General features: G+C 46.7%; 1 protein-coding gene across 1 annotated transcript in view; it reads left to right on the forward strand.

Annotated features, from left to right (window-relative positions):
* The window catches only part of UBE4A (ubiquitination factor E4A), a 47,960-nt gene extending 36,230 nt beyond the window's left edge, over positions 1-11,730 (forward strand). The window contains exons 16-20 of the mRNA XM_073585264.1: positions 62-236; positions 1,362-1,542; positions 1,657-1,804; positions 8,830-8,987; positions 9,919-11,730. Of these exons, the coding sequence (XP_073441365.1) occupies positions 62-236; positions 1,362-1,542; positions 1,657-1,804; positions 8,830-8,987; positions 9,919-10,057 (801 nt within the window). The 3' untranslated portion in view covers positions 10,058-11,730. The remainder of the gene's footprint in view (positions 1-61; positions 237-1,361; positions 1,543-1,656; positions 1,805-8,829; positions 8,988-9,918) is intronic.

Below are 11,730 nucleotides of genomic sequence, written 5' to 3' on the forward strand. Positions count from 1 at the left end.
ACATTATTTTCTGTGTCATCTGAGCTCATTTTGCTGACTGTTTGTTTGTTTTGTCATCCAGTACCTGAGCAAAATTAAAGTCCTACAGATAGAACGGGACCGCGGAGAGTGGGACGGGCTGAGCGCGGACAGCCGACGGGAAAAGGAGTCCAATCTGCTCATGTTTGGACAGCTAGCCCGCTTTCACAATATTATGTCAAATGAGACTATTGGAACCCTGGCCTTCCTCACCTCCGGTAATGACGCACCCAAAAATTTCCAACATGTCAATTATTTGCTCATCATTGAGGATACCACGGATCCTGAGGACAGCACCCCATCTGAATAGCTTGGCAGTCCAGCATGCACACCACCGCTTCCGTCATTGTCTATGGGACCGAGGGATGCACCTGAGCGATGTACTTGTTATCTCCATCAATCTCATAGACAATATATAGAGCAGTGTTGCACATGAGCGACCATCAGCTCATTCAGGTGGGGGGCTTTAGGCACTATGTTCAAGGTTGCTGAGGGGTCTGAACATTGGGAACCCCTGTGATCAGCAGGTTCTACTATCCCGTGGATGCCTGATAGCTTGCTAAGTTGGGACAGTTTAGTGGCTGGACAGATCTGGTGCTGATGCCACTTTGCTGTCCAGGGTGGGCAGGTGGCTATGTCACTCTAATGCTAATAGACTGGTGTGTCTTCTGTGGCACAAGTGCTTTCCATCCTAGGCTGAATCCTTAGGGTTGGCTAGTCTAAACAAACCCTATCGGCTACACAGAAATTTAAGCAGGCCGACCACATTTTTTGTGTGCACAGATAAAATGTTAAATACGAAGTTTTTGCTCACATAGTATCATTATTCTCAGCAGCACACTTACTGTTAACACAGGACAATGTGCTGCCGAGAACGATTAATTCTAAGCGAGCTGAAAATCCATTTATCCAATGAATAAACATTATTGGGAAACCTGTATAATTTTCCCAGTATAATTGGAAAGAGAAAATGCACCCTAAAAAAAGTTGTCCTAGATTAATTTTACATTTAAAGATGTAGAAAATAACAAAAAGGCAGTAGCTACTTTCCTCAAGATCTATTTAATTTATTTATTTTTTCGTTTTTGTTGACATGCTGCAGCGATGATGTCATAACTACAGTGGATATGACCGCTGCAGCCCATCACATTTGTAAATGTGATGTCAATGTAGACTGCAAAAGCCACTGAACCTGGTGATTAGCCGCAGGGTTCATATCCATAGTAGTTATGTCATTGCTGAAGCCTGTCAAGCATTGGTGCAGTGATGGACCTGAAGAGCATGAATATTGCTGTTGTTTTTTTAATACATTTTTTTTTAGATTATTTTTTCTCTTTCCCCAGACATTCGGTCTCTATTTATCCAACCGTTTCTAGCAGAGCGGATCATCTCCATGCTTAATTACTTCCTACAGCATTTAGTTGGCCCCAAGATGGGAGCATTGAAGGTGAAGGATTTCAGCGAATTTGATTTCAAGCCTCAGCAGCTCGTTTCGGATATCTGCACCATCTACTTAAACTTGGGGTAAATATGCAACAGCCGAATAATCAGGGATGCCGCTGTCCCCATCGGGGCGAGGCTTATGTTCATAACTAGCTCACTTAGTAAAAAAAATGTCTATCCTCTTCTGCGCTGCAGAGATGAAGAGAACTTCTGTGCTTCCGTACCGAAAGATGGTCGCTCCTATTCGCCAACGCTTTTTGCTCAAACTGTGCGGGTGCTAAAGAAAATCAATAAGCCGGGAAATATGATCGTAGCATTCTCAAACATGGCAGAAAAGATTAAGGTGAGACTAATGTATGTCCTAAGGCTCCAGCATAAATCCTAACATCATGTTCAAATGCAGCACAGAGGTATTTTCTCCATTTTTTTCGGGGGGTCACAATCACACTTGTCTTCGTAGGCTGTGTTCCATTGTTAGGATGCTGTAATAGTGTTTCTTTCTAGGCTGTGTTCCATTGTTAGGATGCTGTAATAGAGTGTCTTCCTAGGCTGTGTTCCATTGTTAGGATGCTGTAATAGTGTTTCTTCCTAGGCTGTGTTCCATTGCTAGGATGCGGTAATAATGTTTCTTCCTAGGCTGTGTTCCATTGTTAGGATGCTGTAATAGTGTTTATTCCTAGGCTGTGTTCCATTGTAAGGATGCTGTTAATAGTGTTTCTTCCTAGGCTGTGTTCCATTGTTAGGATCCTGTAATAGTGTTTTTCCCGTCTCCCATGACGGCACACATGAGAGAGGGGATCCGCCCAGTCAGGACAGGAACCCTACTGAAGATAAAAGGGCGGTACCTCTCCCTCGCTTCAGTTGGGTTTCCTGTCCTGACAGGGACACGTGTGCTGAAGACAGCGGTCAAACGTACATGCCCCTCTCCCATGCCGGCGTTGAAGATCAGGCTGGTTTTCCTGAGCGCTGCGCGTCGGGAGGGGGAAGCGCCGTCCGCGGGTCCCCAGGGGGCTCAGCGTCCGAGCGAGCTCAGAAGCAGCACGGCTGGGGTCCTGGGGCTCTGCCGTGGCTGCCGCGCCGCCCTCTGCCAGGCCCAGAAGTGGCGCAGGAGCGTCAGGAGGTGGCCGCTTCCGGGTCGCGCCCCTCTAACGTCACGCGCAGGGCCCCTGGGAAGGGGCGTGCCCGCGTGACGTTGGGAGGCGGCGCCGACAATCCAAGATGGCGGCGCCCATAGAGAACAACGCCGGCGGGCGAAAGGAGATCCCGGCGGCATGGCAGGGGGGGAGGAGCTGTGGGGTAACCGGAGGAGGCGGAGAGTGCAGTGGATCCCCCTTACATAAGGGGGATGACCACAGAAGACGCACTCATGCCCTAGGCTTCAGGATGGAAGTGGGGCAAGACGAGCAGCAGCGACAACAGCGTCAGCAGCAGCAAGAGCTCTTGCCAGATGCCAGGCCGAGCCGCCAGCATACCAGGAGCAGTCGCTCGAGTGGTGGGAGCGGCAGTCGTAAACGCGACCAGCGTGACTGAGACGTCCAGGAGGAACGTCACGAGTGCATCTGAGGAGCCTCCGAGATCGGTACCCCTGATTGACAGCGGTGGTGAGTGATCTTCGTGAATGTCACCCTTATAGTAACGGGGTTCCCTTTTCTATAATTGATCACTAGGGGTCGAGGAAGGCTAGCAGCAAAACCAAAAATAGAGAATGCGCCCTATGTAAAAACCCGCTGGCAGATCAGTGGCAGAAAGACCTCTGCGCTGACTGTATAAACAAAACTATACAGGAGGAGACCCCTGATTTGGTGGCTAGCCTGAAAGAGTTAATACCAACAGGAGGTGAAAGGCTCCCTAAAGGCAGCCCTTAAAAAGAAAGAGAAAAGAAACCGTAGAAGGAGCTCCGATTCAGAGGCCTCGCCAAGGCAGAAGGGGCGGGATAGACCCTTGTCCCCCTCCACCTCCTCTACCCAGTCCTCAGAATCCTCCTCGGACAGCGATATAGGCGGCCGTCCATGTTTTCCAGCGGAGGACGTGGAGAAGCTGGTCAAAGCAATTAGGGCTACAATGGGCCTTAAAGAGGAGAAAGCTCCCAAATCGTTAGAGGATGTAATATTTGGAGGACTGGAGGAAAAACGAAAACGTACCTTCCCTATAAATGATAAAATAAAAGCACTAATTGACAGGGAATGGAAAAAACCGGAGAGGTCAGGGGGCTTACCTTCCACATCAAAAAGGAGGTACCCTTTTGAGCAGAAGGATTCAGAAACCTGGGAGAAAGTCCCTAAAATTGATGGGGCCGTAGCCAGATCCTCAAAAAAGGTATCCCTACCATTTGAGGATTCCGGCGTGTTGAAAGACCCGCTTGATAAAAAAGCAGACGGTTTCCTAAAACACATCTGGGAAGCTTCAGCAGGTGGATTGAAGCCAGCGATAGCTGGTACCTGTACCGCTCGTGCCCTCATGGTCTGGCTGCAACAAATAAAGGACCAGATCAAGGATAGAGTTCCTAGGAACGAAATTTTGTCTAATTTGACACTGGTGCACGGAGCAGCGGCTTTCCTAGCGGATTCCTCTGCAGACTCTGCAAGGTTGACAGCTAGAGCAGCAAGTCTGTCAAATGCGGCAAGACGAGCCCTGTGGCTTAAAGGGTGTCCCGGAGATTTACCATCGAAGCATAGGTTATGTTCCATTCCATGCGATGGCCAATTCCTCTTTGGGAAAAAACTAGAAGAGATTTTGGAACATGCGGGGGATAGGAAGAAGAGCTTTCCCCGATTTCCGGGAGAACCCAAAAAGCAGCCCTTTCGGAGGAGGAGATTTAACAGGGGTCGTCCCCCTTGGAGATAGAAAAAGCTGGGACTTTAAAGAAAGAAGAGCATCGGGCTATATGTTTAAAGGGCCCTCCACTTCCTCCAAAAAATCTCCCCAATGACGTTGGGCCGGAGGTAGGGGAAGGCTTTCTCTCTTCCTTTCCGCCTGGGCAAATATCTCCCCCAGTACATGGGTCCTAAATATAATCAAGGATGGCTTAAAAATAAAATTCATCCGTCCGCCCAGGCATACCTTCATAATAACACCCAGAAGGAAAGCCCAAGAGCAACAACTGGCCCTGGAAACGGAAGTCTTGGGACTAGTGGAAAAACAAGTCCTACAGGAAGTCCCAGTGCAAGAACAAAGAAGGGGGTTCTACTCCCCCCTCTTCTTAATACAAAAACCAGATGGCTCTTGGAGAACCATTGTCAACCTGAGGAGACTCAATCAGTGGGTAGACAATTGCTCCTTCAAAATGGAGTCAATCAATACGGCCACAAAGATTCTGTTCCAGCATTGCCTCATGGCAGTGATAGACTTAAAAGATGCCTACTATCATATCCCAATTCATCGGGAATATCAAAAATATTTGAGAGTAGCGCTCCATGTCCAGGGGCAGGTGAAACACTACCAATACGCAGTCCTTCCGTTTGGCCTGTCTACAGCCCCCAGAGTATTCACCAAAGTGATGGCCGAAGTAATGTCTTTTCTGCGTTCCAGGGACATAGTGATCGTCCCATACCTAGACGACTTTCTGGTAATAGGGAGGTCGGATTCCCACTGCACACATCAAGTGAAGGAAGTGATAGGAATTCTAGTAGGACTAGGATGGATAGTAAACATCCCCAAATCAAGGATAACCCCAGCAAAAGAGCGATCCTTCCTAGGGTTGATATTGAACTCCGAGCAACAACGCTGCCTCCTACCAGAGAGCAAAGTGACCAAGATAAGAGGCCTAGCTCGCAGAGCAATACAAAGACCAAATATGACACTGAGGAACGCAATGTCCCTTTTAGGCTCACTGACATCATGCATACCCGCAGTAGCATGGGCGCAGTACCACGTAAGGCAACTACAGTGGGAAGTTTTGTCAGCACAGAAACAAAAGGGCATTTAGAAGGCAAACTATGTCTCTCAGTGGCTGTAAGAGATTCCCTGCTCTTGTGGACGGTAGAAAAGAATCTAACAGCCGGTGTCCCGTGGCAAAAACCAGTCGAGGACATCATTACAACAGACGCGAGTGCCACAGGATGGGGAGCACACCTGAGATCCCACTCAATACAGGGGACCTGGTCCTCGCTAGAAAGGGATCACAGTTCAAATGTAAAAGAACTATGGGCAGTGGAAAAAGCCGTGAAACATTTCCTTCCCTTACTTCGGGGCCGCCACACCCGGGTCATGACGGACAATCAAGCAGTAGTAGCCTACATCAATCACCAGGGGGGAACGAGATCTCGGGGCCTCATGCAAATATCAGATCTACTCTTCCAGCTAGCAGAACAACATCTGTTATCCATCACAGCACTGCACATAAAGGGGGCAGAAAATATACAGGCAGACTTCCTGAGTCGCAGGCACCTAAAACAGGGGGAATGGTCCCTAAACCCCCAAGTCTTCCAACAAATAGTTCAGGCCTGGGGAAAACAAGAAATAGACCTGTTCACTACCGCACAGAACCGGAAGGTCAGGAAGTTCTGCTCACTAAACCCAAGGGAAAACCCCTTCGCAGTAGATGCCCTACAAATACCCTGGAAGTTCATCCTGGCCTATGCATTTCCCCCGATAACAATGATCCCACTAGTGGTCAGGAAAATCATGGAGGATCGAGCGAGAATAATTCTTATAGCTCCATTCTGGCCGAGAAGGCCTTGGTTCTCCCTTCTGAGGCTCATGTCAGTGACAGATCCATGGATACTACCGGAGATTCCAGACCTGCTTTCCCAGGGACCAGTGGTCCACTCTCAGGTGAAGGGCTTCCATCCAGCAGCCTGGAATTTGAGAGGGCGCTACTGAGTCGCCAGGGATTCTCTCCAGGGTTAGTCTCCACCCTGTTGAAAAGTAGGAAACCTATAACATCCCAAATCTACGGTAGAACGTGGAAAAGTTCCTAGACTTCCTGGGGGAACCCTTGGGGGATGTAGCGCCAGTGGGACCTATCCTAGAGTTCTTACAGTCGGGGCTACAACTGGGGTTAGCCACTAATACACTCAAAGTTCAAGTCTCAGCTTTGGGGGCCCTATATAACTGCAACTTAGCAGCCAATAGGTGGGTGTCCCGATTCATAAAGTCCTGTGGCAGGTCAAGGCCGGTCATTATCCCAAAGATACCACCCTGGGACCTCAACCTAGTCTTAGAGGCCTTAACCAAAGACCCCTTTGAACCACTACTAGAGCTGTCACCAAAGCTACTTACACTTAAAACTGTCTTACTGGTAGCCTTAACATCAGCCCGAAGAGTCAGCGACCTTCAAGCTCTGTCTATATGTTCTCCATATACACAGATATTGGAGGACCGAGTGGTTCTAAGACCAGACCCGGCCTATCTCCCCAAGGTAGTCCAAAAGTTTCACAGGACTCAGGAGATCTCCTTGCCATCGTTCTGTAACAATCCTTGAAACCCTGGGGAGCAAAAGTTCCATACATTAGATGTAAGAAGAGCCATATTACAATATATGTCAGTAACTAGTCAGTGGAGGAAAGATCAGTCCCTTTTTGTAGCCTTTCAGGGTAGTAGAAAAGAGCATGGGGTAGCTAAGAGTACCATTGCCAGATGGATCAGGAAGGCCATTATGTTATCCTACTCCGCAAGTGGCGCTCCGGTTCCAGAAGGCATCAAGGCTCACTCCACCAGAGCCGTGACTACCTCCTGGGCAGAGAAGGCTGAGGTATCAATTGAAAAAATTTGTAAAGCCGCTACTTGGTCCACACCTTCGACCTTTTTAAGCACTACCGACTTGATCTGTCTTCCTCTACTGACCTAACCTTTGGTAGAAGGGTGCTGCAAGCGGTGGTCCCTCCCTAAGGTGTCTTATTCTACAAAAGTCTCTCATGTGTGCCGTCATGGGAGACGGGAAAACACCAAGGTTACTTACCGGTAGCCGGTTTTTCCAGAGCCCATGACGGCACCTGTATATTCCCCCCCTTTTCACTCCTTTGGTGTGCACTATAGTTTGGGTGTTTTTTTAGTTAGATATAATGTGGTGATAGTTTTACCATGTGTACTAACCCGGGGGGCCTCTCATGCTCTGTAAACCAACTGAAGCGAGGGAGAGGTACCGCCCTTTTATCTTAAGTAGGGTTCCTGTCCTGACTGGGCGGATCCCCTCTCTCATGTGTGCCGTCATGGGCTCCGGAAAAACCGGCTACCGGTAAGTAACCTTGGTGTTTTTCCCTTCTCCCATGACGGCACACCTGAGAGAGGGATCCGCCCCGCCAGGACAGGAATCTACTGAGATATAAGGGGCGGCACCTCTCCCCGCTATTGCCAGATGGATTAGGGAGGCCATTAGTGTAGCCTACTCAGCTAGTGGTGTTCCGATTCCTGACGGCATCAAGGCTCATTCCACCAGAGCCGTGGCTACCTCCTGGGCTGAAAAGGCAGAGGTATCGATTGAACAAATTTGTAAGGCTGCTACCTGGGCCTCACCTTCAACCTTCTTTAAGCACTATAGATTAAATCTATCCTCCTCTGCTGACTTAACCTTTGGTAGAAGGGTGCTACAAGCGGTGGTTCCTCCCTAAGGTGTTTTTCGAAGTCTCCAAAAATCTCTCAGGTGTGCTGTCATGGGTGAAGGGAAAACCACCATGGTTACTTACCGGTAGCCGGTTTTTCCGGAACCCATGACAGCACCCGTATATTCCCCCCCCTTTTTCACCGTATGGGTGTGCACGATTAGTAGGGTGCATTTGTGTGATGTGGTGTTGGATTAACATATAACTAACTGGGAAGTCCTTTCATGCTCTGCAACCAACTGAAGCGGGGGAGAGGTGCCGCCCCTTATATCTCAGTAGGTTCCTGTCCTGGCGGGGCGGATCCCTCTCAGGTGTGCTGTCATGGGTTCCGGAAAAATCGGCTACCGGTAAGTAACCATGGTGGTCTTCCTAGGCTGTGTTCCATAGATAGGATGCTGTAATAGTGTTTCTTCCTAGGCTGTGTTCCATTGTAAGGATGCTGTAATAGTGTTTCTTCCTAGGCTGTGTTCCATAATGAGGATTCCACAATAGTTTGTTTCTTCCTAGGCTGTGTTCCATTATACGGATGCCTCACTAATTTTTTTTTTCTAGTCTGTGTTCTATTGTGAGGAGGCTGTAATCTTTTTTTTTTTTTTTTTTTCTAGGCTGTGTTTCCGTTATGATACTACCTCTGTGTTTTCTGTCTTTCCATCTAGTCTGCATTTTTATGCTGTCACACTAGTGTCTTTCAGCTTGGTCCTATAAAGGATTCCGAAGCAGAATTGTATTGTGTTCAGTCTCTGTATTTTGCAGACTAAATTATTTCTTAGAAATAATTGAAAAGTTCTGCCGGTCGTTAGTATAATCATGACTACCATTCTGGTTTTAGTCCTTAGCGGACCAGCAGCAGAGAGAAGAGGAGACGTACGCTGATGCCCCCGATGAGTTCCTGGATCCTATAATGAGTACTGTCATGTCGGACCCGGTTATCCTTCCTTCCTCCCGGGTCACCGTGGACAGGTCGACCATTGCTCGACATCTACTTAGGTAAGTGCGAATGTAGTGAATTATTATGCTGTATCAAATCAGTGTATGGGGGACCCCCATAATAACTTGTTTCCTGATAAGTTCTTAGCAGCGCCACCACAGGGGAAATGAGGCGTTACACAGTTTCCATTGATTCCTTTAACATATTTGCATTAAAGCGTTTGACATCCATCATACATGTATGGAGCGAGTGCAGTAGCTAAGCCTGCTCCATACAGTCAGGTGTCGGCTGTGTTCTACAGCCAGCGCCCAAGAATAACTATGATAGCAGCATTTAGGAGGTTATTAACCGAGTGGGGGGTCACCTCCGAAACCCTTTGCAGCCACAAGAACATGAGGTGTCGATAGCTGTCATGGCGGCTGGGGGCATGTGTGCGCAATTGTCTAAACTAATAAAATGTAAAAATATTCATCCAATATGGTGAAAACTGAAATGGAGAAACAAAAAACTTCAGAATATATATTCCCCCCCCCCCCCTCCAAATAAAAACCTCGACAATTTTTGTTTATATATAGTGACTGAAAACAATTATTTTTTACAAAGTTTATTTTTCACATTTTTCCTAAGTAGTTGCAAAGTTTACTGAACTTGTTTTTTTTATCACGATAACCGCACTGACTAGGAATTATCAGGTCATTTTAAACCCAAAGTAATTGTAAAAAAAAAATCCCCCCACCCACAAAGAAAAAGTGTAATATTTGTTTTTTTTCCCCCTCAACATTTTACCACTTTTTTTTTTCTTCCATTATTTTATTTCCTAAAATTAACAGTGCCCTTAAAAACTACAAGTTGGCTTGAAGAAAAAAAAAGCCCATGCAGCTGTGATGGTGGGGAAAGAAAGTTTTATGGCTCTTGGAAGAAGGTGAAAAATAGTGCAAAAAGAAAAATCTTCTGTTTCTTAAAACATTACATTTTTTTTTTTCTTTTTAGTGACCAAACCGACCCATTTAATCGCAGCCCTCTGACTATGGATCAAATAAAACCAAACCGTGAACTAAAGGAGAAGATTTCCAAGTGGCTGTCGGAGCGCAAGCAGCAGAATGAAGAGAACAGGAATCAGACTTTATAGACGGACTCGGACGTGGGAAATCAGCTTCCTGCTTTGATAGCAGAAACGTTCAGATTCCGGTTCTTCCCCTTCTGGATGATACGGAAAGAGAAATGGGGGGCTGATATCATGAGTCAGCCAAAAAGGGGGGAGGGGATCCTGTGACATAAATCTTAATGTTATCATATGTAACATATATTTAACAAAAGATCTGCCAAAGTGGTCTCTGACCGTTGCCTGCTTCTGTAATTTGGGAATGTTTGTAAGACTTTGCACAGTAGATACATCGTGTATCGCCCACATCCCCACATTATATGACCCAGCTCCTTAATTTACAGGCATATTCTCAGATGTAATTAATGTAATTCATGAATATTTTTTATTCTACACATTTGTAGCAGAGCTAGAAAAGCTGTTTATTTTTTTTCGCAGTGTTGTCTGACTGCAAAATGTTCTTTTCTTGCTGAGAATTCAAGTCTAAAGAGTTATTCCCGTCTATATAAAATCGTCAAAATCTTCTCGGAATCACGAGCAAATTCGCAATTTACTGTGTTATAAAATTTAATTTGTTCTTGAGATATTAACACTTTTGATTACAGCTCGTTGCCTAGGAGACCGACCACTTCTGCTACATAGCAGATCATGCACAGCACTTACAAGGAGAGATAAGCGAACCCGAACTTAAGAAAGAACATTTTGCCAGCTCAAAAATTCGGGTCCCTTTTGTTTTCAATACGGTTTGGGCTCTGGTTCAAGTTCTGGTACTTTGGCATAAAGTTCAGGCCGGGCTCCAGAACCTGAACCGCCGCAGGTCTTCTCATCCCTACTTACAAGCTGCTTTTTATTCAGCTTGTAAGCAGTATTCTAAAGCCGAATGGAATTTGCTATACCCTTCTAATCCTGGCCAGCTTCAGCTCTGTGCTTACAAGATGGTTGGTCTCTTAGGTAACGAGCTGTAAACAAAGTGTCAATAGCCCAAGATTGGCTGCGCATTTTACAGTAAATTGCAAAAGTGGTTTTACAAATAATATCCATCTATGTCAATGGATATCATTTACAAAAATGAAGACAGCGTAATTTTTAACTTTACTGGTATACTGGTAAGATTTTGTACATTGAGACATTTAATGGGGTTATTGGGCACCATCCGGTAGCGCTCAATTCTGACTCGCATCCTGCACAACTGCGTCATCGCCACCGACGTGCAAGAAAAGGGCTCTGGATGTTGTCAGGTGACCCTTTTTTTTTTAAAGGGGTTGTCAAGTTCTCTTAAATCAATGAGCTGTCCTCAGATCAGTGCTGGTACAACACCAGTCAGCTGGTGTCGGCCCCCACAACATCCATATGTAGTGTATGGAGCCAGAATCGCTCGGATCTAGTAGTGGCGTTCTCCTAGTCACATCAGTAATAGATGCGCTGCCAGACAGCGGCCACTACGGTGTCCAGGGCTGTGGTGTTCATATGCAGCTGCCATAGGACCGCTCCACCCCCCAACGGCTATTCGGGAGGTTGCTTCCTGGCTGTTGGACCTCTACTGATCTAAGCTGATCTATCCCATTGATTCTAGACATCCCCTGTAAGATCTATGCTGGAAGGTCGACGAGGCGGCTCATTCTCTAGATATTAGGTAGATCCTCGCTGTGGACTTGTAAAAGAATCATTTCCCTCGTTAATAAATTATTGAAAAAGAAAAA

This window comes from Dendrobates tinctorius, unplaced genomic scaffold, assembly GCF_039654945.1.
Source record: "Dendrobates tinctorius isolate UK_male_01 unplaced genomic scaffold, ASM3965494v1 ptg000086l, whole genome shotgun sequence".
Lineage (NCBI taxonomy): Eukaryota > Metazoa > Chordata > Amphibia > Anura > Dendrobatidae > Dendrobates > Dendrobates tinctorius.